The 27,084-nt window shown below is 38.7% G+C and overlaps 2 protein-coding genes across 3 annotated transcripts in view; one reads left to right on the forward strand and one right to left on the reverse strand.

Moving 5' to 3' along the window:
• The first annotated feature begins 3,225 nt into the window (after positions 1-3,225).
• Positions 3,226-25,833, forward strand: cdca7l (cell division cycle associated 7 like). 2 transcript variants are annotated; one of them, XM_008112639.3, is made up of 10 exons: positions 3,226-3,353; positions 11,750-11,887; positions 15,512-15,631; positions 16,475-16,819; positions 19,160-19,231; positions 20,484-20,669; positions 21,560-21,691; positions 23,328-23,477; positions 23,722-23,858; positions 25,213-25,833. In XM_008112639.3, exons 2-10 carry the CDS (start codon positions 11,750-11,752, stop codon positions 25,241-25,243), a joined length of 1,311 nt encoding a protein of 436 aa, XP_008110846.2. In that variant the 5' UTR covers positions 3,226-3,353; the 3' UTR covers positions 25,244-25,833. The 2 variants fall into 2 exon arrangements, with proteins under 2 accessions (XP_008110846.2, XP_003222067.2); XM_003222019.4 differs by lacking the exon at positions 15,512-15,631.
• Positions 25,834-25,887: 54 nt separating this feature from the next.
• dnah11 (dynein axonemal heavy chain 11) overlaps positions 25,888-27,084 on the reverse strand; it is a 195,066-nt gene continuing 193,869 nt past the window's right edge. Inside the window, exon 82 of the mRNA XM_062958230.1 lies at positions 25,888-26,584. Coding sequence (XP_062814300.1) covers positions 26,337-26,584 — 248 coding nt within the window. The 3' untranslated portion in view covers positions 25,888-26,336. The remainder of the gene's footprint in view (positions 26,585-27,084) is intronic.

Raw genomic sequence — 27,084 nt, forward strand, 5'->3', positions numbered from 1 at the left:
AAATTAGGTCATCATTATACAAATTAAGCACCAAAACATCATGTTATTCAACAAATTTGACAGAAAAAGTAGTTCCATGCGCAGTAATGCTATGTAGTAATTACTGTATTTACAAATTTACCACCAAAATATCACAATGAATTTAAAACACTGACTACAAAAACATTGACTACTAAAAGGCAGACTGCACTGGATAATCCATAACCAATTCCTCAATACTTTATTTCCCATACCATCATACTTCGCCACAGCAATGCGTGGCCGGGCACAGCTAGTACCTTATACTGTAATTTCCTCATAGCTTGTGTGCTTACCTCATCTAGTCTTTATAGCCTTCATTCTCAATCTAGTTTTATTTCTTTATAATTTCAGTGATTTTACCTCATATTATTTCTAATACAGCAAAAGGTTTATTTTCTGTGTAATTAAACTCAATCTACAATCTTTGTTTTCTATTATATGTTTCTGATTCAACATTCAAGATTCCTACTTGAAATTACCATTTTCTGTGTTCAATAAACATATTTTTGGTTATCTGTAACCAGCTGCAAGAATGTTTACTTTAAAGTTTGAGGTATAATAAAGGGTAAACCGAAAGCCACTTGGGTAGCTAGACACATATACAGTAGAGTCTCACTTATCCAACATAAACGGGCTGACAGAAGCTTGGATAAGCGAATATGTTGGATAATAAGGAGGGATTAAGGAAAAGCCTATTAAACATCAAATTAGGTTATGATTTTACAAATTAAGCACCAAAACATCATGTTATACAACAAATTTGACAGAAAAAGTAGTTCAATACGCAGTAATGCTATGTAGTAATTACTGTATTTACGAATTTAGCACCAAAATATCACGATATATTGAAAACATTGACTACAAAAATGTGTTGAATAATCCAGAATGTTGGATAAGCGAGTGTTGGATAAGTGAGACTCTACTGTAGATAGTTATTCCCTTCACACCCACCATGTTTCCACAGAAACAAGGGATGGACCCAGAGTGGACCATGGTGGGCGGAATGAAAACAGAGGTCCACAACAGGAGGCTCAGACATGCAGCCCACCACATCACAGATGGAAGGTTAGCAGAAAGGTTGACTATTAAAAGGCAGACTGCGTTGGATAATCCAGAACGTTGGATAAGTGAATGTTGGATAAGTGAGACGCTACTGTATAATATCTTGATAATAATGATCCCATACAGATTTAAAATACAGTAGAGTCTCACTTATCTAAGACACGCTTATCCAAGGTTCTGGATTATCCAATGCATTTTTGTAGTCAATGTTTTCAATATATCGTGATATTTTGGTGCTAAATTCGTAAATACAGTAATTACAACATAACATTACTGCGTATTGAACTACTTTTTCTGTCAAATTTGTTGTATAATATGATGTTTTGGTGCTTAATTTGTAAAATCATAACCTAATTTGATGTTTAATAGGCTTTTCCTTAATCCCTCCTTATTATCCAACATATTCGCTTATCCAAGGTTCTGCTGGCCCGTTTAGCTTGTATAAGTGAGACTCTACTATAATAGTATAAAATACTGTTAAGTTAATAATTTAATAATAGTAGTAGTGATAGAACAGAAAGAACATCAATAGACAGCAATAATGGCAAGTTATAGTAATAACTATAACAATAATAATGCTGCTGCTACTACAGTAGAGTCTCACTTATCCAACATAAACGGGCCGGCAGAACGTTGGATAAGCGAATATGTTGGATAATAAGGAGAGATTAAGAAAAAGCCTATTAAACATCAAAATAGGTTATGATTTTACAAATTAAGCACCAAAACATCATGTTATACAACAAATTTGACAGAAAAAGTAGTTCATTACACATTAATGCTATGTAGTAATTACTGTATTTACGAATTTAACACCAAAATATCACGATATATTGAAAACATTGACTACAAAAATGCGTTGGATAATCCAGAACGTTGGATAAGTGAGACTCTACTGTACTTCTTTTTTATATATTCCTTTTATTAAAATATTGTGTTGTAACCCGCCTCACGCCACAGGGAGAGCTATAAGAAATAATAATAATAATAATAATAATAATAATAATAATAATAATAATAAGACTCTGGCAGAAACCAGTGCAGGTGGTCCCAGTGGTGATGGGCACACTGGGTGCCGTGCCAAAAGATCTCAGCTGGCCTTTGGAAACAACAGACATTGACAGGATTACGATCTGCCAACTGCAAAAGGCCACCCTACTGGGATCTGCACGCATCATCCGAAAATACATCACACAGTCCTAGACACTTGGGAAGTGTTCGACTTGTGATTTTGTGATACGAATTCCAGCATATCTATCTTGTTTGCTGTGTCATAATAAAATAATAATAATAATAATTAGTCTCTTGAACTTTTAAAAAGTTTTAATATAAGTTAAATGGAACGTCCAGGGTGGGAGAAAGAACTCTGTTCTGATTGAGGAAAGTGTGAATGTTGCACTTGGTCACCTTGATTAGCATTAATGGCCTTGCAAGCTTTATTCCTGCCTGGGGGGAATCCTCTGTTCGGAGGTATTAGCTGTCCCTGATTGATCCATGTCTGTAATTCCTCTGTTTTCAGAGTGTTGTTCTTTATTTACTGTCTTGATTTTAGAGGTTTTTTTTTAATACTGGTAGCCAGATTTTGTTTATTTTCATGGTTCCCTCCTTTCTGTTGAAATTGTCATCATGCTTGTGGATTTCAACAGCTTCTCTGTGTAGTCTGACATGGTGGTTGTTAGAGTGGTCCATCAGGGGCAGCTAACACCTCCCAACAAAGGATTCCCCCAGGCAAGAAGCAGCCAGGCTTTGAAACTGCAAGGCCATTCAATGCTAATCAAGCCGGCCAATTGCAACATTCACACCTGCCTCAAGCAGACAAGAGTTCTTTCTCCCACCCTGGATATTCTACAGATATATAAACCCCACTTCCTTAGACCTCAGAACCTATGAGGATGCCTGCCATAGATGTGGACGAAAGGTCAGGAGAGAATGCTTTTGGAAAATGGCCATACAGCCCGGAAAACTCATAGCAACCCAGTGATTCCGGATAGGAAAGCCTTCGACAACACATTAAACAAGGGAAACTTTGGGTGCTTATAAAGGAGCGCTTTTTGCATTGCTTTGCTTCTCTCTGCCTGAAGGTGGCGCTGGACCAAACCACTCACCCGCCTTGGCCTGTGCGCTCCGAGTGACGCATGCGCGCTGCCTCCGGGGCTCCTCCTGCTTCTCCGCCTCTTCCGTCCCCTTTCGCCACGCTCTCTGCGTCCGGCGGCAAGGAAGTGTTCATTTGAATTTGGGATCACGCGGTTTGCACGGAAAAGAAGGCAAAGGTGGGCTTGTTCTTGGCTTTTCCGGGGGGTGGAGTGGGATGGGAGCCGGGAAAGCAAAGGAGGAGTTTCTTACGGACAAAAAAGTTTCTTGTTGGAAAAAGTTGGGTGATTTCGATTTGGCACAAAAGCTGATTGGGAGAAAGGCGCCTTTGCCTTGCCTTGGGGTTTTCTTAGGCGAGGAAGGCTCAGAGGCAGGTTTGCCAGTGCTTTCCCATGAAATGTAGCCTTGGTGGGTTCCCAGCCAAACCCTAACCAGGGCTGGCCCTGCTTAGCACCCAGCATCAGACTGGCACCTGGTGCCTTTGGGATACTTAGCCCTATAGCAAGGCTTTCCTCTGAAATGTAGCCTATGGCAGTCATTGGTGGCCTCCCATCCAAGTACTATCCAGGACTGACCCTGCTTAGCGTCCAAAATCAGACAGGATCTGGTGCCTTCAGGGTATTTAGTACCAAGGGAAACGAGTTTCTCAGGAAAGCTACCCATAAGGGGAGAGATTTTAGACTTCAGAAGGTGGGGCCAGCAAAGAAACAAACAAAAGGAAGTGCTTTGCCAGAGGGCTGTTCTGGCAGGGAAATCCTGGCAAGAGTAATACTGTAGTTGATCAAGAGGGAAAGAAGCCCTGCCCTCCTCTGTGGCTGCGGCTTCCCTGCCTTTTTGTTTCTGGGTTGCTGTGAGTTTTCCAGGCTGTATGGCCATGTTCCAGAAGCATTCTCTCCTGACGTTTTACCCACATCTATGGCAGGCATCCTCAGAGTTTGTGAGGTCTGTTGGAAACTAAGCAAGTAGGGTTTATATATCTGTGAAATGTTCAGGGTGGGAGAAAGAACTCTTGCCTGTTTGAGGCAACTATGAATGTTGCAATTGGCCACCTTGATTAGCATTGAGTAGCCTTGCAGCTTCAAAGCCTGGCTGGTTCCTGGCTGGGGAAAATCTTTGTTGGGAGGTGTTAGCTGGCCCTGATTGTTTCCTGTCTGGAATTCCCCTGTTGTCAGAGCGTTGTTCATTTTCATGGACAACACTCTGAAAACAGGGGAATTCCAGACAGGAAACAATCAGGGCCAGCTAACACTAAAACTCTAAAATAAGGATAGTAAATAAAGAACAACACTAAAAAACGGGAATTCCAGGCATGAAACAATCAGGGCCAGTAACGCCTCCTAACACAGCATTTCTCAACCTGGAAGTTGGGACCCCGGAGGGGTTGTGAGGAGATGTCAGAGGGGTTGCCAAAGACCATCAGAAGACACATATTTCTGATGGTCTTAGGAACCCCTTTGGCAGAGAAAGCTGAAGATCTCTTCGCCTGTCCTCTTCCTTTTTGGAAAGAACAGCAAATCCTGTCGATGTAGGTGAATTATAACTCCCCTCAAAACTCCACCAGTATTCAAAGTTTGGCAGGTTGGGTATGTGTGGCAAATTTATTAGTTCCATCACCAGTTTGGTACAGAGTGCTCTCTGAGTGTTGGTGAACTACAACTCCCAGAATTCAAAAACAGCCACCTCAACCCCACTGGTATTCAATGTTGGCCATGTAGGCAGTGTGCCAAGTTTGGTGCAGATCCATTGTGGGCTGGGTTCAGGGTGCTCTTTGATTGTGTATTAACTATAAATCCCAGCAACTACAACTCCCAAATGACAAAATCAATCCCCCAACCCCATCAATATTCAAATTTGGGCGTATTGGGCATTTGTGCCAAATTTGGCCCAGTGAATGAAAATACATCCTGCATATTAGATATTTACATTACGATTCATAACAGTAGCAATATTACAGCTATGAAGTAGCAACGAAAATAATTTTATTGTTGGTGTTCACCACAACATGAGGAACTGTATTAAGAGACCGTGGCATTAGGAAGGTTGAGAACCACTGTCCTAACAAAGGATTCCCCTGGGCAGGAATCAGCGAGGCCTTGAAGCTGCAAGGCTTTTCAGTCTAATTAAGGTGATTAATTGAAACATTCACACTTGTTTCCAAAAGACAAGACTTCTTTCTCCCATCCTGGACTTTCCACAGATACATAAACCCCACTTGCCTAGTTTCCAACAGACCTCACATCTCTGAGGATGCCTACCATATATGTGGGCAAAACATCAGGAGAGAATGCTTCTGGAACATGGCCATACAGTCTGGCAAACTCACAGCAACCCAGCGATTCCGGAGCCTTCGACAACACAAACAAGTCATAGTTAAGAACTGGGGTGCGACAACAGGAAGTGAGAGAAATCTACCCCTCTGAAGGGAAATTCACTCATGAAAGAGTTATCACAGGGAAAAGGTGTCTCCACTGAAGCTTTATCACCAGTCCTTGTTTCCACAACACAGCAATTTTTTCAAAAATATTTGGCTGGAGTTACATTTAAAAATGTACCTGTTCCAACTTTCATACAAATTCAGCTTAATAACAAATATACAGAACCTATCTTCTTTACAACTTTGGGATTACCTGTATTCAAAAGAGTCTTACAGACTTTTATGGACTGCAACATAGCTGACATTTAAGATACTCTCAGGACTCCTTGGTGCTTTTGGTGCCTAATACTAACACTGGAAATCTTAGAAGAGATCTAACATTAAAACAAGAATAGTATTGGCCAGCTCAATATATGTTGTTAACTATGACTCTACTCCTTCTCCTATGCCTGATCTTGCACTTCTAAGGGTGCATCTACGTTACAGAATAATTGCAGTTTGACACTACTTTAACTACTGTGGCGCAATGCTATGGAATTATGGTATGGGAGTTGCAATTTTATAAGCTCTAGCTTTCTCTGCCCAAAAGTGCTGGTGCCTCACCAAACTACAACTCCTAGGAATCCATAGCATTGGGCCATTGCAGTTAAAGTGGAGTCAAACTGCATTAATTCTCCAGTGTTGATACACCCTGAGAGTGGGACTGGAGAAGAAGCTGTGCATAGACTCATACCTACACTAGTAGCGGCTGTTGGGGTATTTGAAGAAGGCTTGGGAAGTTTAGTCCAACTCCTGGGACAATCTCTGCTTTCCTTCCATCTCTAAACTCATGTCTGGAGAAGACTGTATGGGACTTAGCCTCCATTTACACTGACTATTTAATGCAGTTTCAGACTAGCTTCCAGCTGTGGCAGCCGTACAACAAGCTCGAATCAAAGCATACAATATGCCTTTAATATGCATCAGTGCGTTGTGGTTGGTGTCATCACCATCTGGATCTTAAACTTTATCTGTATTTCCTATGTAATTGTTTGAATTTTCTCCAGTACCAATTTGAAACAGCATTAAATGGTTAGTGTACACGAGTCCTTATTTTGGTGCTGTGGTAACTGGAGGTGTCGCAAGGATATTTGGCTGACCAAGACCCAACCTTCCTCTTCCAAACAGGGAGGATAGGATTTGCTTTTGCAGTGAGTAGTTGGAGCCAGTGTGTTGTAGCAGTTTGAGTGTTGGACTTTAACTCTGGAGATCAAGGTTTGAATGGCCCTGGGAAAAGCCACACACACTTAGCCTCAGAAAACTGTGTGTTGGGTTTACGTTAATGTCACGATAAGTCAGAAATGCTTGAAGTCACCATCTGGAGGTTCAGCAGAGATGAGATTTGAGATGTCCTTAGTTCATGGTGAAATACGACCCCACCAAAACTTGAGGAACATACTTTTTTGAGTGGCATTGTCAAAATCCCTCAGCCTGTGTGGCTCTAGATCTGAGGGGTCATTAATTTTCCACAACTCATATCTCTGCACTTTTGTCTAGATCGCCCTCCCATTTTGTCATTATGTGGTGGTTTTTCTTTTTATCATTTCTGTATTGTATTGTTTTTATTGTAGTATATTGTATTTTGTGGTTTTAATTTGTTCATTTTACCTGTTTGATGATGTTGTTTATATATACATTTTATTTTGTTTACTGTTTGTTTTTTGGGCGTGGCCCCATGTTAGCTGCCCTGAGTCCCTGTGGGGAGATGGAGGAGGGATAGAAAAATAAAGTATTATTATTATCATAATTATCATCATCATCAGCCTTATGGTTGCCTTCACAGGGTCAGCTGTTGCATCCATGAATTGAGGATCTATGGATATAGAGGGCCAACTATAGTATTTGTACATAGTGGTCAATGCTCTTTAGTTTTTATCCAATTTAGGTTCCCAGATGCTATTGTATGATAGCTCCCATCACTTTTGATTATCCATTAAGCTAATGATAGGGATGGTGGGAATTGCATCCCAACAGCACTTGTGGCTCTGAGGTTGGGGAAAAGTTAAAGGACATTTTAAAGTCAGACATCATGTCCACAAGCCTTGTATCTAAATCCAAACCTGACAGAACCAATTGCAACCTTGCAGAAGTTACTGTATCACAACTCCATTCAGCTGTAGCTATAATGTCTAATGATGAGGAATACAGAAGTTGTAGTCCAGCATCTGAAAGGCTACATAAACTTACATGATGGGCCGGATTTGGCCTATGGGCCTTGAGTTTGACACATGTGCTTTAGACCATACTGATTTGTGGAGTTAAATCACAAATATTTCTAAGTTTTGGTGCCCAACCCATCAGATGAATCTATTTTATAGCCAAACTGTTAATTTCTACCCAGGTGTTGAGTTGTGTTTTTGTTTTCCTACTATTGAATTTGAGGCTTTTAAAACAAACCAGGTAGCCATTATATTAAAGGTGTGCAGTAGTTATCTGTTAAATTTCCCCTATACAAAACATACTTTTTTGCAGCGAGATGTGAAAATAAGAGTACCAGTGGCAAGAAACCAGCTTCCTTTGTGGCTTGATGCACCACCAGGGTATTCCATTGTGACTTGATACCCAGTTGGCTGTGTCCACCTTAAATAAATTGAGTGCATTGTAAAATTAAGGCATTTCGCCATATGGGAACTCCTGAATGTTTTAATAAGACTCTTGAAAATTAATGCAGATGGGGGGGGGGGGGTCCAAAAGAAAAGCCTTTTGAAGATTCTGCAGCGTTACTTTATTCTGACTCCCTTAACATCTATACACAGAAATAAAAAGGTACTTTATTTTAAAAGTCTTCATTAATAAATGGTAATTACAGCCCCATAATGACTCCTAGTGTAGATGCAGAAGAAGAAATTAGGCATACGATAGTCACAGCAGTCGATAGCTTAGCTGTACAATAGTGCAAGAACTAATGCACTGGCTCCTGAAAGCCAGTTATTCATAGCAACAAAAATTCACAGTTCTTCATATGTATTTGCATTCTGCCACGAACATTTGTAGTGCTCTGTTTTAACTTCTCTTGTAAAATGAAGTATAGAAGTGTGTGACTGAAAACTTTATATAAGACGGTTGAGTTGTGTATTGGGGAAGATGCCACAGCTCCATGGTAGAACACGCTGCGTTGCATGTGATAGGTCCCAAGTTCAATCTTTGTATTGGGCCTGTTTTTCATATACATATTTTAACTTGACTTTTAAATACATCATAGGATTTAAATTTTATGTTGTGTGCTACATGTTTTTACTTGCTGTTTTTGGATGCCACCTTGCTTCCCCTTCTGGGAAAAAGCAGCACATAAGGCAGTCTCCAGGTTATGAACAAGATCGTTTGTGTAGGTTTGTTCTTAAGTTGAATTTATTTGTAAGTCGGAACAGGTACATTTCTTAAGTATAACACCAGCCAAAAATATATACTGTTTAGCTTTGGACACCATCAGGAAGGGTTAACACTCCCATGGTGCTTGCTTTGCTATATATGCCCCTGTTCAGAAGATTTCCCCTCACTTTCCTTTCCTTTTGATAATTGGATTTTGAAAAATTGGCTTATTGTGGGAATAAGGATTTGAGATAAAGCTTCAATGCAGACACCTTTTCCCCATGATAACTCTTTCAAGAGTGCATTTCCCTTCCAAGGGGTAGATTACTCTCACTTCCTGTTGTTTCACTCCCATTCTTAACTATGAATCATTTATAAGTCAGATGTTTGTAGCTCAGGGACTGCCTGTACATTAAATAAATAAACAAAATATCCCTGGCATCTCCTGGTAAGTTTAGGAAAACCATTCTTTTGAAACTCTGAGAATCATGACAAGTCACACAGACCAGGGTTCCTAATCTTGGGGCCCCATATTGTTTGATTGCATCTCCCATCTTCTAAATCAGGCATGGGCAAACTTGTATCCCTACATGAACTGAAAATTGTAGTTTAACACTATGAAAACTGTCACATATGCGAAACTCTGTACAGTATGCACTTTCAAGAGGACTACAGTCTGCTTGGGGAAAGTATCCAGTTATAGAATGCTTTTCCCAGTTGGCACCAATACTCTATTGGCACCAATGCTGGTTTTAGTTAGGAAACCAGTAAAAATGGGCTATTTATTAAAACCTTTAGGCCATTTCAAAAGTATAATGCATATAATTTTAAAATTATATTCTCTAAAACTTGTTTGTAACTTCTTAATTGTATTTAATATTATTATTATTGTATATATTGTTGTCTTTTTATTGTTTTCTAAATTTGTTTCATGTGATTTTATCTCTTTACTTCCCTGACATCTGTTGATATAGGACGGAACAATTTTAGTAAACAATTGATAAACTTTCAGTGTTTTAACTCTGATAATACCGTAGGTTGTTTTTAACAGTAGGACTGTGGACACAGTCTAATTTAAGAAGCCTTTGGAAATCAGCAATATGTTGCAATATTAATAGCCTGAAGCACCAGTTTCTTGTATTTTGTGTGCGAGAATGGGTGTTCTATATGCTATGCTCTTTTGACTTGGTTGCCAAAAACAGAGTAATCTTTTCTTGGCCTATTGTTGAATTTCAACATATAGACCAGGCAGTAATAGATTAGACATTTTAAATATCCAAGAATGTATAATTTGGCTACAGTGCAGAACATTCCATGATAATGAGTTTGTATTTTGTATTAGCATGCCGAAACCTGAAAATGGCTGCTTCTTTTTGTATGTTCGTGCACTAACTTCAGTAATTTGTACAGAAAAATGTTATGGCTTATTTAGAAATGAGACCTGCAATGGAATATTGGAAATGTGGAGTGTTGCTACTCAAAGTGACATCCAGTGATTTCTCCTTTCCTTCCCATTGTTTTCTGGTTTCCACCCTCACTCCTGCCAACACTCAGTGCGAGCTGAGTATGCTGAATACTAATGGATCTGTTGGTATTTAGGGTTATTTGCATGTAACTGATGTTGGGTGTATGCATTTGTATCTAGATAACCTAGGCAGGTGGGCTAGTTAAATATTTTAGAAGAGACTAACATTTGTGGGCTTGTTTTCAAGACTTTCTATGGTGTGAACAATTGCCACCTGAAATTATCAGAGTTGCTTTGGAGGACCTAGAAAATGCTAGGGTTCACTGCTGTTCAGTTACCTGTTTCCACAGTTCAGGAATGTATCCCCCACTGATATGAGAATTGTAGTGTATGGATAATTAGAGCAAAATTGCATTTTAATCACAGTTGATTGTTAAACCAGGGATCACCAAACTGATTGCCCTGACATATATTTTCCCAAAATCTTTCCTTTCCTCTAAACAGTAGGCCTGAAAGGAATGACAGAGACACTATGGCTTCAGTGCCCAAGATGTGACCCACATTTAGTATCCATCAGATGAAAGACCTTGAAGGATCTGTCACTTTAACGCAGCTCTTTAGCTGTTAGAAAGGAGAGCCTTGTTCTGACTCTCTGCAATCTACCCTCTCCAACCTTATGGCTGGATCAAGGGGCAGTTTTGATCCAGCCATAAAGTTGGAGAGGATGGGTTGTAGAGGATAGTAAATGTGAGTCACATCCTGGTCACCAAGGCCATTGTGTCTCCGACACTCCTTTCAGGTGGAATTGAAGCATGTCAACTCTGCGTACAACTAAAGTTGGGTTCTTCAAGGGCACCAGAGCCTGGCACTCTTCTTTTTGAGTGAGGGTTTGAGTGAGATTATGAAATAGCAGTCCCTAAATTTCTCAGAATCATAGAGTTGAAAGGGATCATATGGGCCATCTAGTCGAACTCCTTGTAATGCAGGAAATGCATAATTTGAGTAAGGATGAGCAGATCTGCTAGCTTCTAGATCAGTGGTTCTCAGCCTCTGGGTCTCCAGGTATTTTGGCCTACAACTCCTAGAAATCCCAGCCAGTTTACAGCTGTCAGAATTTCTGGGAGTTGAAGGCCAAAACATCTGGAAATCCATAGGTTGAGAATCACTGCTCTAGATTTTTGAGATTCCCATGGGCACATTTCAAGCTAAGTTCTGTTGTCCCATTTCACCATGAGCACCCTTTTATATATACTTTTTATATACTTTATCTCTGTAAGGAATTTGAATGGTGATTGAATCGCATGCCTATATTCTCATGAGAGGATCTATAAAACGATTACTGCTGTGTCTGACTTCATGTTCAATTTCTCTTAATGAACTGGAAACAGATGCTCAAGTTGGCTGATGTATTTAATGCCCCAAGTGATGATGAAGACTTTTTTGGTTTTGGACCTGATGTTTCCATGGAAACAGGATCTCCGGAGGACAGCTGTGAGAGTTTTGATTCACCGGAGTCACGAAAAATGGTAAAAAAAAACTTTTAACCAACGCTGCATAGCTTATGTCCCATAAATAAAACTTCCTGGGAGGATGAAACAGTTCATTGATCATGTGCATTTATTGTGGCCAAAAATGAAATCTGGTTGCATTTTTCTTCTAGACTCTTTTCAAAATATCAAAAGGGAGTGCATTTTCTCTTTTTTCATTAATGGGGGCTTTGGAAGTCAGCATTATTCGTAATTTAAAATTCTTCAACATAGACCACCCATTGAAAATGAAAAAACAAAAGCTCTCATTGATTTTAGTGGAAGACCTTTAGCTAGTAAAAAGTGCCAAAAGGTGGTGACTTCCCCCCATAGAAGTAAAATTTCAGCTCTGATAGATCTAAATCTCTTGGGAGTTTTCTTAAAGGATTTTGAGTAATTGTGATAGTCTAATAGAGACATTGACATGACATCTGCTACTAAATGTTAGACTGACATTTTTCAAGGGAAGGTATAACAGTAACACAATGTTACATCTGCTAACTGAAAATTAAATAGCAAAGACAAATTTAGGTTTATTCCCAGCATTGAATGGGAGTTTCATTTATTCTAGAATTTCCTTTAAAGTCGGCTTGATAACCCACCATCAAGAGTGCAAGCTTTGGCATAAATAAGCCAAGGCAAAAGTAAGCCCTTTTTTAATTCATCAGTGCTTACTTGCATGTAGGTTTGCGTATGATGTGATCTTAGTGGTTCTCATACAGCATAATATTGCCACAATAACTATCTTAGGACCTCATCCTATGAGCTGGGGGAAATTTCAGGAAAGCAGAGGGAAACATCTTACTCCATTCCCTTCTGTCAAAGTCTGTCTTCTGGGATGGGTAGTCATCCCACATCCTTTCCGTGTTGAGGTCCATCTTTCTCCTGCATTCTCCCATTTGGAGTCAGGTAGCACCAGATTCCTCAAAACACATTCTGGGCTCTTTTTCCATGTGCTGCAGAAACTGGAAGTGCCCTTACATCATGTGATGGCTTTCGTGGGACTCTGTTTCTGAAGGGCATGGATACGAAGTCCAGAATGCGTGGGATGAGGTCCTTAGATATTGGGCATAGGAGAAAGATAGTGATGTCTTCCAAGGAGGTTAAACAACATGGGATTCACAATTTTTTAAATAAATTTTTATTTTAAAATTGTAATATACCCACAATACACATTACAAACATATACACATACATAGACAACCAGCCACCCACTATACAATTACCACTTAACCCACCTCCAGTGCGACCTACTACCTTGGCTTCTGACACTGATCTTAGCAGAGTTTATGCATAGTTTTATTTAGCCCTCTGTACTTCCAAAGGTTGGCGGTTCAAATCTGGGGAGCGGGGTGAGCTCCTGCTGTTAGCCCCAGCTTCTGCCAACCTAGCAGTTCGAAAACATGCAAATGTGAGTAGATCAGTGGTCCATGCAGTCGTGCCGGCCACGTGACCTTGGAGGTGTCTACGGATAATGCCAGCTCTTCGGCTTAGAAATTGAGATGAGCACTATCCCCAGAGTCTGACACGACTAGACTTAATGTCAGGGGAAAACCTTTACCTTTACCTTACTTCTAGGTCAATCAATTCCTCTTATTTTTATTTCTCAAGTTCTTCTGTCAGGTATGCTAAGGCCAGCTTCCAATTTCTTAGAAAAACTTTATGACTTTCATATTTCAAATTGCTAGAAATCTTGACCATCTGTACATAATCCCACAATGTATCCTTCCAGTTTTTGATACTTAACTTTTTTTACCTTTCCAGTCTCTAGCAGTCGTAATGTGTGCAGCCGCGAAACTATACAGGCAAATTTCACTTACTGGCTGCTCTAGTTTATCTCTGAATATCCTAATAGGCATACATGGGATTCACAACTGAAGTTTTTCAACACTCTACAGATACCTTTTTTTGGGACTGGACAACTGCTAGTACTGCATTCACATTCTATTCCACGGGCAGAAGTTGAGTTATTTCAGAATGAGCAACTGAAGTGGATTCCACTATCCAACAGGCCCAGTTCTGCTAGATAACAGTGGCAGATATGATTAAGTGATTCTCTCTTACTGCCATGAATTGTCTCTAAAACCAAAATCAGTTCCAGTTGCTGAGCAGCAACATGCTTGGAGGTGATGGCTATGGGAGGTGTTGGCCTGATGGAGATCTTGGATGTGAGTGGACATGTCATAACTGCCCACCTTGTCCTTGTGACATTCCAGATTTGTTTAGATTGCTATTATCCTGACTTTATTGCATTGCTGGCTAAGGCTGATGTGGAATTTCACAGTTGCCCATCTTTGCCTTATTTTGCCAATTTTAGGATACGGCTTTTTGTGGCAGCCTTGTGAAAACCAACCCAATTTATCTCATGAATGTGAGCTTTGCCAGACTACAAATTACACAAATAATAAAAAACATGTTTTTAGGGGATCAATTGAATTCCAGAGCTGCATGTCACTGGTGTACAGGAGCAAAGGGGAGGGACTCAAAATATTTTAGTGTAAGATTCACAGAAATATCTCTCAGGGCAGTTGGTTTTCCACCTGGAAAGCCAAGGAAAGCAAAGGAAAGCCAGTATGTAGACATGAGATATGTTACTTTCATTCTGTCTGACATAAATGTAATGTTTCTTTTGTGTATGTGTCTCTTCTGCAAACAGCTGTACTGAGAAGAAAAAAAAATACCGAGAAAGCCCTCCAATTATCTTTAATAATTCATAGGATTTTTTAAAAAAAGTGTTTGAATGATTCTCCCTTCTTCTCCCATAGAAGTTTTTTCTACCTATTGTATCTCATCCTCACTTACATTACCTCTATATAAAAGAGTGTATAATTAAATTTGGGGAAGGGAGGACAGGGAAAGGGGGGATAACAATACTTCGTGAATTGCAGTTGTATGAAGGTCATGTTAAGTCTTGCATGAGAAGAGGAAGCAGCAGAGGGGGGAAGACAAAACTTCTCTGTCGTAGAACTGTGATTCTGCAAAGATGCATGTTTTATACATGTGCGTCTGGTTTCCCCTCTGCCTTGCCCTGTTCCTTTTCTTTCAAGGTAGAATGATTGACAGGTCCTTTGAATTATTTCATTTCTTTTATAGACCTCTCTATGTAATTTCAGGAAGTACACTGCGACACTGTGTATCTAATAAAATGAAAACTCTTGAACAACTTGGGAAGCAGGAAATAAATTACAACCTTATGGTTACATATCAATACAGAGAAGCTGTAGGGATTTGCTTACATTCTTTATTTTATGCAATGAGATTTTCAGACTATTTTAATACAATATCTCCAATTTTGTCATCAATGGCACTGGAAGCAGGAGACATGAACACAGGAGACATGAAGGAAGTAAGGCACTCGAAAACTAGGCTGCTTAAACTTTTAGGAATCACGTACTTATTGAGGGGGAGATAGCATAGAAAACTCTCCAGAAGTGTCTTTATGGTCATCTTTTGATAATGTTTGCCTTACTCGTATTTACTTGCCCATTCAGTAGAGCTTATCGTCAACATGGTACCTGATTTTACTTTGATTGTGAGGCTCTTTGCAAGTCTTTTGACCTTGTTTTAATACGGGGAACATTTGCCTAGCTAAATTTTTTGATATTGCTGGATGTTCCTTTGCAGCCTAGATACCTGACTAAGGAAATGAGAGAGATTTTCACAGAAGACAGGGATGCAGAAAATGAAGTATTTGAAGGTTTTTCTTCAAATAGACATGCCATTGGTAGCAAGAAAGATGTAAAGGTTTGGGTCTCATTTTTGTACTATTTATTATTTTGCAACTTTGTCCATTTTATGCATATAGGTCCTTAAGAACTATGCCAGTGTTGATCTGGTTTCCCAATGGCAGTGTTGGCCTAGTTTTCTGAAAAGAATGAATTATTGGCATGGGGAATTCCTCTCATGGAAGCTGGGATTCCCTGCATTATTCTGAACATGGAATGAATATCGTGGTTTGTTTGGAGATTTTCTTGCAACAAGTGTAAGAAAGGGACAGTAATACTTAAGGCCATTCTTGAACTTCCAGCATCTTAAGCAGTGGGTTTTCCGCATTGCCTACTGCACAATCTATTTGTGAACCGGAGGCATCATAGATTGAGTCTCACATGCAGAACATGTGCTCCATCTTAGTCCTGTTCTCTCTAGTGTGGGATTTTTTTTCTATGTCGGGAGCGACTTGAGAAACTGCAAGTCGCTTCTGGTGTGAGAGAATTGGTCATCTGCAAGGACGTTGCTCAGGGGATGCCCTGATGTTTTGATGTTTTAGCATCCTTGTGGGAAGCTTCTTTCATGTCTCTGCATGGGGAGCTGAAGCTGACAGAGGGAGCTCACCTGCTCTCCCCAGATTTGAACTGCTGATTTGTCAGTCAGCAGTCCTGCTGGCACAAGGTTTTAACCCATTGTGCCATGGGAGCTCCTATGTTGCATTATTTCTTTTGACATAACTCTATGCCTAATTCCTGTCAAATTAGTCCCATTAAATCAGGCTTAATCTGTTGATAAGTTTAATTATTTTCCCCATGAGATCTATACTGCTATAATTTGGCTAATATCAATGTAGGATGTTTCATCTGTTTTGTTTTTTAGGCAGAGGAATCAGATTTGGAAAATGACCCTTTGCACCTGAAGGAGGCAGAACAAGGTGAAGAGAACAAAGATAGAAGATCCTCCTCTAAGAAGAGAAGCTTTGGCTTTCGTGTAGCTTTGCAATTTCCAACCAAGAAATCAGCTGAGAAGATTTCTTCCAAATTCTGCTCAATGGACAATGAACACTCGCCCTCTTTTAGACAAACAAAAAATAATAAAACTTTGAGGAAAGTAGACACTGAAGGAGCATCGTCTGAGTCGGGGGAAGATGATAAAGAGGAACCAGATGAAAACTCTGATGCTTTGTTGAAAAGAGCCATGAATATCAAAGAAAATAAAGCCATGGTAAGAACTGGCATGAAAGCTGCATTGTCTGTGATAGTATATGCAGCATTTTAATTTATATTACTAGTTATAGGAACCAAGGAGATTGAAGGTTGTGGGATCATTGTAAATTCTAGACCACTGCTGTGCAAAGTGGTGGTTCCTGGATTGGTGCTAGTCCCAGACAAAGAAAGAAAGAGTCTAGTAGATGCAATTTATTATCAGTCTTACACATCAGAATCATTGAGTCCATGGGTTCTCAAACTTTTTCAGCTGCAGAGCCTCTTTTGAAGCAAAAGTTTTTCGTGGAGCCCCAAGACATGTTTATATATACAGTAGAGTCTCACTTATCCAACATAAACGGGCTGTTAGAATGTTGGATAAGCTAATATGTTGGATAATAAGGAGGGATTAAGGAAAAGCCTATTAAACATCAAATTAGGTTATGATTTTACAAATGAAGCACCAAAACATCATGTTAGACAACAAATTTGGCAGAAAAAGTAGTTCAATACGCAGTAATGCTATGTAGTAATTACTGTATTTATGAATTTAGCACCAAAATATCACGATATATTGAAAACATTGACTACAAAAATGCGTTGGATAATCCAGAACGTTGGATAAGCGAGTGTTGGATAAGTGAGACTCTACTGTAGCGATAAAGAGCGAGCTAATCATATAATAGGAAGGAACTAAGGAAATCTTAGTTTCCTGCGGAATGGACCGGAGGTCTTTTTAAATCCCCTCCCCAACTCCCTGCTTTCCCCTCCTTGTCTTTTTTTTTTGTCTTTTTCTCTTGTTTTTTTTTACTCCCTTGCTCCTCGCCCTCCCTTTTTTTCCTCTTTCTCTTTCTTCCAGTCTCCCATTCTACCCAGTGATACATTATATTATATTAAAGCCCAGAGTATAATTATCACCTCACAAGAGGTGATTGTAGGTTGAAAACTTCATAAGTAAGAAGTAGAATTAGTAGGAAATCTGGGGTGAAGGGGGAGATCCCCCGATATTGTTATTGTTTCTCTATTATTTTCTTTTTGTTTTCTTTTTGTTTGTTTTTTACTTACAATGTTTGTATATCTATGTATGCTTTGTGAAATACTCAATAAAGATCATTATATAAAAAAGACATGTTTATATATAAAATATTCTATATTATATTCTATATAATGTATATATATCAGGCATGGGCAAACCTTTTGACCAACATAAGTGCAGAGCTCCTCAGCTTCCTTTGTGGAGCGCCAGTGGCTCTGCGGAGTACACTTTGAGAACCATTGCTCTAGAGCAGTGGTTCTCAATCTGTGGGTCCCCAAATGTTTTGACCTTCTACTGCCAGGAATCCCAACAGCTGGTAAACTGGCTGGAATTTCTCAGAGTTGTAGGCCAAAACACTTGGGAACCCATAGGTTAAGAACCACTGCTCTAGACCACATAATTGTGAACAATTTGCATGAATCAGTATATTTCCAAAATTCTATTCAAATTTAATTTCTGTTACTATTTAGGCACTAAAAAGGCAATGAGACTCTAGGCCACATCAATAGAAGTATAGTAACAAAAAGTAATAGTACCATTTTATTAATACTTTGGTCAGACCACACCTGGAATACTATGTCCGGTTTGGGTACCATAATTCAAGAAGGATATTTCCAAACTGGAACATGTCCAGAAAAGGATGACCAAAATAATGAAAGACCTGGAAGCCAATCCCCATGAAGAATGGCTTAGAGAGTTGGGTGTGTTTTAGGTTAAGAATAGGTTAAGAAGTGACATGGTAACTATGTTTATATTTGAAAGGATGTCATAAGGAAGATGTAGCAAACTCTTTTTGCTGCTTCAGAATGTAGCATGTAGAGTGACAGATTCAAACTACAGGAAAAGAGATTCCACTTACACATTAGGAAGAACTTCCTGGTAGTAAGACCTGTTTGATAACAGGAAGAATATACTTCCTGTTAGTGTGATGGGGACTCTTTTTGAAGGTTTTTAAGCAGAGGTTGGATGGTACTATCTGTTGAAAGTGTGTTGATAGTGTATTTCTGCATGACAAAATGAGGTTGGATTGGACGGCCCTTGTGGTCTCTTCTAACTCTCCAGTTCTGTGATAAATTTGTAAGAAAATCAATTTAGTTATGGCAGTGTAATTATTTTTATTAATAAATTATTTTCAAAAATGTAAATTTGGAAAATGACAGGTCTGTCATTACAGCCGATCCTTTCATGTAAATGTAGATGATTTACATTTAAAAAACAAACAAGAATTTGAATATCCAGTAAACCAGCTATTAGTATTGAAAATTACATTTGAAATACTGCTCAACTTATGTATCAATTTGGTGTCATTTTTCTACATTTCAGCTTGCCCAGTTATTAGCAGAACTGCATTCTCTACCTGACCTGTGTCCAGTTAAAACTTCTCCCTCAACACCTGTAAGTATAACTGGGAAATATTTTCCATTTACCATTCCATGTATGTTGGCAGTTATCAACCTCGTCTGCAGTTCTGCCATATTATGAGCCATTCTTTGAGTTGATTCTGGAGCCAGAGTCTGGAGGCCTGTTAGTGACATATCCAAGGATATTTCTCACACTTCCTTGCATATGAGTTATTTGGTTGTAGCAGAGGTCAGAATTCGCTTCCTTCCATACACAAAAACCAACTCGCCCCCCCCCCCTTGCATTTGTTGTTCAAACTAAAGAGAGTAATCATTTTTATATCTAAAGCAAAGTGTAGCCTATGCCAAAGGGGCATTTTTCAACTTTTAAAATTTTAACCAGAAGCCAACCCAGAATGACTTTTTTTGTATAGATGTATCCTACAATGGGTTCCTGAGGATGAAAACTAGATTCCTCTGCCAAAGAGTGCTCATTCCTTGCCAGATTAAAAATTCCAGGATTCCATAGTATTGAGTCATGACAGTTAAAGTGACGTCAGACTGCATTAATTCTACAGTGTAGATACACCCCTAGTTAAAAATGATTTGAAGGCACAAAGCTTCAGTAGCAGCAGCAACAACAACTGTGTAGCAATTATATTACTGTGTTGTCGAAGGCTTTCATGGCCGGGATCACAGTGTTGTTGTATGTCTTTCGGGCTGTGTGGCCATGTTCCAGAAGTATTCTCTCCTGATATTTCGCCCACATCTATGGCAGGCATCCTCAGAGGTTGCCTGCCATAGATGTGGGCGAAACATCAGGAGAGAATACTTCTGGAACATGGCCACACAGCCCGAAAGACATACAACAACCCAATTATATTACTGCAATTTGCCGGGTTTTTTAAAAATTAATTCAGCTCTTTTAATATGGCCCCTCTTATTGCATTTTAATACTTAATGTATTTTAATTGCCTATTGTTTGTTGTTATTGTTTTTAAATTATGTGGCAAGATGTCTTGCATTCCAGAATCGGGAGAAAGGCAGGAACTAAATAAAATAAAAAAAATATTGCTGTTTGTAAATATTTGAAGACAGATGCTTCTCTGTTAAGATTTTTTTACTTCGGCCTGAAATATGTTTATTTTATTTATGAGGTTGGGGAGGTTTTTTTATAACAAAGGGTGGAAATGGGGAGGGGTCACATATTAAGGAAGCGAAATCTATTGCTGAGAAGTATAGTGTTTGAACATGATAATTTCATTATGAAAAATAAAAGTCTTACATTTTTTTTCCTCTTTGTCCAGAAACAGAAAAGAACTCCAAGGAAGAAATTTTCCGAAGGTCCGATAGAGCGCCGTATGAACCCAACAAGAAATGCTCGCCCGCCAGAGAAATTTGCTTTGGAAACCTTCACTGCATCTGCTGTCAGATTTGCAGAACAGCTTCGTAATTACAGGCAACAGAACCTCCTAAATAAAAGATTGAAAGGGGTACATGTCCATTCAGTTTTGTTTTTTTTTCTTTAGCAAAAGGACTAGGAAGTAAGAAAAGCTAGATAGTAGATGCAAATTGGGCTAAAAATCCTGCGTGAGTAACTTGGTATGTAGTTAGTTTAAACCAATTCCCTCTGCAATCTGAATATACTCTCTCCTAGATTATTTCCATTAATTTCAGAAAAGGAAAGTATCTAGAATGAAATGGTTTAGATTGGTACGAATTGTGATGGTATAAGGAAGCACAGAGTCTTGGAATAAAACAAGGTAAAAGGACGTGATAAAAATAAAACTGAAAGGAAAGGAAGTAATTCTGTGCTCTTGAGTTTGCAAATAGTCAGTAATCCTAACTATAAAAATGGTCACGCTCAAGTCTTCAACTGGTTTTATGGGTTGCCAATCTAACTGCAATGTAAAATGTTAATACAGGAAAGCAAACAAACTAGGTGCAGTTTCACCTTTTAGAGTCCCTTTATGAAATTTGATTTACTGCTGTTTGCTTAAACCTAAATGTTTCCATCTTTTATTTGTGTATGAATTGAGTTCACTTCATTACAGTGATTCCCATTCTGCTTTGAGTTTTTGATTGTTTTCAAAATTAAAAGTAACTAGAGAAGTGAAGAATAAAAAAGAAGATACTTGGGAATAAACCTTGAGTCTTCTGATAGTTTTTGCTGTGCTGTGAACATGGAAGGAGCATCACGTGGAAATGAATTGTATACAGATATACATCTGTAGCAGGAATTACTTTAAAGTTGCATTTGATCACTGTCCATAGATAATTAGTATTAAGGAAAGGGTATGGAAATTGGATTGCATTTGTATGGTCGTGGGAGTATAACAGAAATCCTTAGTTTGTAGATAGTGACATGTATTTTCTCCCTTAGGGTAACATAGGAGTGCCCAAAAGAAGAAGATCATCAAAATATGGTTTGTGCCGACCAGTGGAAGACATAACGGATGAAGATTTAGAAAATGTTGCAATAACAGTTAAAGATAAGATCTATGATAAGGTTCTGGTAAGTTCCTCTTTTTTTTCTTTAGATGCTGAGCAGGTAAATGCTTGTTACTAAGTTATTTTATTATCCTGTTGATTAGCTGAACATTCTTTAAATAGACTTACATTTGTAATTAAATTGCTGCAGTACTATTCGTAGTGACACTTCATTTCATATCAGAATGAGTGTGTTGCCAATTTCTCTCAACTAACATGTTTCATAGCAGACAACTCAATAAAATATCTCAATTAGAAAAGGAAAAAGAGAGGGAAGAAATTCAGAAAGCATGATGTAGTGGTTTAAATCTCGGACTATAGCTCTGAACTCAGTGGACGACTTTACGCAAGTCACACTCTCTCAGTCTCCGAGGAAGACAAGGGCAAATTCCCTTTGAATAAATCTTGGCAAGAAAACTATGATATCATCACCTTAGGATTGCCCTAAATCTGAAACAACTTGAATGTACACAACAATAATTCCAATTTATCTTTAATTATACCTCACTTGGCAAGTGAGTTGCTAAAAACCAATTTGTAGCCCTAAGAGGCTTAGCCTACATAATTTCAGCTCCTTACAACTCCCAAGTTGTGCAGAAGAAAGCTCTGTAAATCTGTAACCCAATATTTACAATTTACAATATAAAAGGATAGGATAGAAATAGTCCTTGTTCTACTTTTACAGATGGGGGAAATGAGGGTAAAAATTTATCCTTAAGTTTTATTCTTTAAAATATTTCTTGATAAATTGATGAAGAGAAATGTCAAAGCAGTGCTGTATCAGAAGAATGCATTATTGATGAGTGGCATTTTCTATGAGCTATTTTCTCCCTAAATTTGACTACAATAGTAGCACTTTAAGCTTATTGTAGGAGCCTCCGGTGGCCTAGGGGATAAAAGCCTTGTGACTTGAAGGTTGGATTGCTGAGCCTGAAGGCTGCCAGGTTTGAATCCCACCCGGGGAGAGCGCGGATGAGCTCCCTCTATCAGCTCCAGCTCCATGCGGGGACATGAGAGAAGCCTCCCATAAGGATGGTAAAACATCAAAAACATCCGGGCGTCCCCTGGGCAACGTCCTTGCAGACGGTCAATTCTCTCACTCCAGAAGCAACTCAGGTTGCTCCTGACACGAAAAAAAAAAAAAAGCTTATTGTAAATCAGTGATTCTCAACCTTTTTTGGCCAGGGACCACTCTCCAATGTTAGTACCAAAAGGGTTACGAATCAGTTTTTGATAAACTTTAGATTCGGTTTGGTTATTTGGTGTGCTGATTCAAAAAATTGCATTGTATAGACCACATCAGCTCTAGTTTCTGATACAGAACATATGCCATCTAGTAGTCGCCTTCTGCTCGCCTACATAGAACCATACATAGAAGTTGGCTAAAAAATTCTCAAGAACTGGTTGAACAAATTTAACTGGGAAATGTCATTTAACAAGTTAATAAAACCATTGGGTTGCTGTGAGTTTTTCAGGTTGTATGGAGGTCAGAAGATGCCAGCCACAGATGCAGGCAAAATGTCAAGAGAGAATGCTGCTAGAACATGGACATACAGCCCGAAAAAAACTTACAGCAACCCAGTGATTCTGGTCATGAAAGCCTTTGACAAAACTGTCTTGATTCCTTGAATGATTCCCTTTTCTCTCTCTGGCCCCATCAGGGAAGCACATGCCATCAGTGTCGACAGAAGACGATTGATACAAAGACGATTTGTCGTAATGATGGCTGTGGGGGTGTGAGGGGACAGTTTTGTGGGCCATGCCTTCGCAATCGCTATGGAGAGGATGTGAAATCAGCACTTCTAGACCCGGTAGGTATCTAGTTGCTTAAATGTATAGAAGAAAGACAGATTCACATGCTGCCAAAATTGGATCCCTGATGCTTCCATTGGGATAACAGTTGCACTGTAAAGCAGCATGCACACTAACTTCTAAACTCTATACGCTGAATTTTTAAAACTGCTTTCTATTTGCTGTACTAAGCAGTGACAGCTCTTATATTTAAAAGGAGATGGCTTTCAACTATTAATACTCTGTCATTCCTTTTTCCTTAAGGACTGGATCTGTCCTCCTTGCCGGGACATCTGCAACTGCAGCTACTGTCGGAAGCGTGATGGCCGTTGTGCCACAGGGATGCTCATCCACTTGGCAAAGTTTTACAGTTATGATAATGTACAAGAGTATCTTGAAAGGTAGGTGGGCTTTGAGAATTTCATATTAGTAATTATAAATTTATATTGATGCTGTTTTATTTATTGTTTTTGATTTTGTTTGTTTTTATTATGGCATTGAATGTTTGCCACTTTATGTTTGGAAACTGCTCTGAGTCCTCTTGGAAAGATAGGGCGGGTTATAAATAAATACATTATTATTATTATTATTATTATTATTATTATTATTATTATTATTATTATTGTTATTACGACAGTTAAATTCTGGACGGGGATCCTTTGCAATAGCTTCAGGAAAAAAGATCAAGTTCCTATTGGATTGAATAGATAGTCAATTTTGTGGGGGGTTTTTTCCATGTCAGGAGCGGCTTGAGAAACTGCAGACATTTTGTGGTGTTCAAAGGTAGACTTACCCATTTTTATATGCAGCTTCACATATGTTGAGCTGCGAATACTTAAGGTACTCAGGCATCACATCTCAAATAATGTTTTAGCAGTTCTGCTTTGGAAGTTACGGTAGAATTATGGGGAGCATTAAGCATGAATGGTAGATTCATAGCTTTTGCCCTAAGGCAGCAGTTCTGAACTTTGTTTTTCCATAAGTTTAGAACTTCAGCTCTCAGAAATCCTGACTGTCAGTCAAGCTGGCTGGATATTCTTTGAGTTAAAAACAACTGGAGGAACAAAAGTTGGGAGGAATACAATCCTTCACATACTATGTCTTGAACAATGAAATTCAAAGTGGTGGTCTGTTGGGCAATTTCCAGAAAATATAAAAAAATCAGGAGTAGTCAGTGCGGCCCTTGGGATTTGATGGAGATTGCATATAGAACCCCCTATGGATATCAAAATTTGTGGAGGCTCATTTGATAAAATGATGTAGCAAAATGATGGCAACATCAAGGTTTGCCTTTTCTATTTTTTAAATATTTAGAATATTTTTAAGATGTTCATAACTAAATCCATGGATAATATGTGTATACAGAGGGCCGAACATACATGGTGCCAGTCCCTGGTACATTCAGTGAAATATTACTAATCCAACACATGAGAGAACCTGAGCATTTTTGATCTAGATCTCGAGCTATTTCTGCTTCCATATAGAGGTCCTGTTCTCCTTTTAGCCAGTCATTCATAAGGAATACCAGGGTAAGGAACACGATAAATTAGATTTTTTTAGAGTGCATCATTTGTCACCATTGTTATGCTGGGTAGGGCTGATAGGACTGTTCAACAACATCTAAACAGCTGCATGTTCTCAATCTCGTAAGTTTTAGTAACATACTCATTAGAATTTTACCCATTTAAAGTAGGTGATCAAAACCACTTAATTTTTAATTGACCTCTGAATTATAATTCTGCTTTTTCCTCCCAGCTTGCAAAAGCAACTTGCGGAAGAAGACTGAGAAGAAAACCTGTGTCTTGGTCAACTATTTTTTTTTACTCTTGTTTATATTGCAGGGCGTTTTCTCAGGAAAACATCCTTTCGAAGTTGTGCTTAGTCTGTGTTCTTTGCCACAGTGTACTGAAGTTTCTTCTGTGAAATTATTATTGAAATGATTCGAGATTAAACCAATTCCTATTCCTTTCAGTGGGTTTCTGTACGAGAAATGCTTGCAGATGTATTCTTTAGGAATAGACACCAGCTACTGCTGATTAATATTGGACAGAAAAATCAAACAGTTATACCCAACCATTTGATACAACAGCTGTTTTAAATTATACTCTCAAGGTTTTAGAAATTTAATACTGCAGCATTGTTTTCTTGCCAGGGAAGTACTGTACTGTACTGTACCAGTACTGTCAGCTCTTATCATTTATATTTACAGCAACTTGACTGGGGCAATAAGATCACTATTTTAAACACTGGACTATTTTAACCTAAGGTTTATTTTGATATTTTGTACTAATCTTTATAAAGATTATTATTTTGAAAACATGCAAGTAGTTTAGTCACAGACTGTAAATTTCAAATAAAAGATTGAGGTTTTCCTTAGCTGCTTGATTTGATTTCCACACAGATAAATAATGAAGTATCTTGGAGATGGGATCCCACTCTAAACACAGAATTTATTTCTGTTTCATAGACACCTAATACACATGAAAATAATTTTGTACAATATTTTTTAATGATTTTGTGTGTGAAATAAGATTTGTGTACACTGATCCATCACAAAGCAAAGGTATCACTATCTCCGACACTCATGGACAATTTTGAATTTCGGCATATTTTGGATTTCACTGTTAAGTGAATATCTAATATGTCTTTGGCATTTACAGGTGCAGGCATGCTTTTATTTTCTGCATTATATGTGTGTGTGTATATATATAAATATACGGCAAACAGCTTTGGTACTAAACAAATGGAACTTCTGAACATAAGCATTATCCTGCGGGCTGCTTTTGGTAACCTTCAGCAGTGCGACATGTATAATGATTCAGTGTAAAGCAAGTTCTTTTTTGGTTGGTGGGAGATATTTGTCCTTACAGAGATATTGCTTAAACTGCCAGCAGCAGAGCTACACCTGCAAGCACCCACTTGGCTGGCTTGTCTTTGCTTTTTAAGTTAAAAGTCCAGACATAAGTTGGCCCTCTAATTTTTGTTTTATAAACTGGACATTTATAAATGTGCTTTGTTTCTTGTCTTTCGACTGGAACTGCTTTTACAAAGATGACTGGCATTGCTGGAGTCAAGTCCTTTAATCTGGCTTCAGCTATAACTCCGGCTTGAAGATCCCATCTCGCTCCTGTAACCAGAGAAGCACAAATCATTGAGCTACTATCTCTATTTATACAAGTAAGCTAACAAGTATGTATTAACTTAGAGTTCTTAGTTTTTTTAAGCAAGGAGTAACCAGAAGTGGTTTGCTCCTGCAATTTATCTTACAGCATCTGGTATTTCTCCCCTGTCCAACTACCAACCATGCCTGGTCCTGCTTAGCTTTCATAATTTGCTTCAGGGTCCACAGAGTTAGATAAATAGCAGAGTACCATTGGTGAATTCTCTTGTTGGGTCTTTACTGTAGCTATAATTATATATACTCATTTATTTAGGAAGTTGGTAGTTGAAAAGGAAACTGCTAGGGAATACTAGTCACTGTGTTATAGTCAGAGGAGAACAATAACAAAACAACTCAATAAATATTGCCAATAATGCCCTCTGAAAGGTTCCCCATGAATAGACGTTGACTTCAAGGCAACTAACAACACACCATTGAATTCAGTGGAGCTTCTGAGTAGACATCAG

This window comes from Anolis carolinensis, chromosome 6 (genome assembly GCF_035594765.1).
Source record: "Anolis carolinensis isolate JA03-04 chromosome 6, rAnoCar3.1.pri, whole genome shotgun sequence".
Taxonomy (NCBI): domain Eukaryota; kingdom Metazoa; phylum Chordata; class Lepidosauria; order Squamata; family Dactyloidae; genus Anolis; species Anolis carolinensis.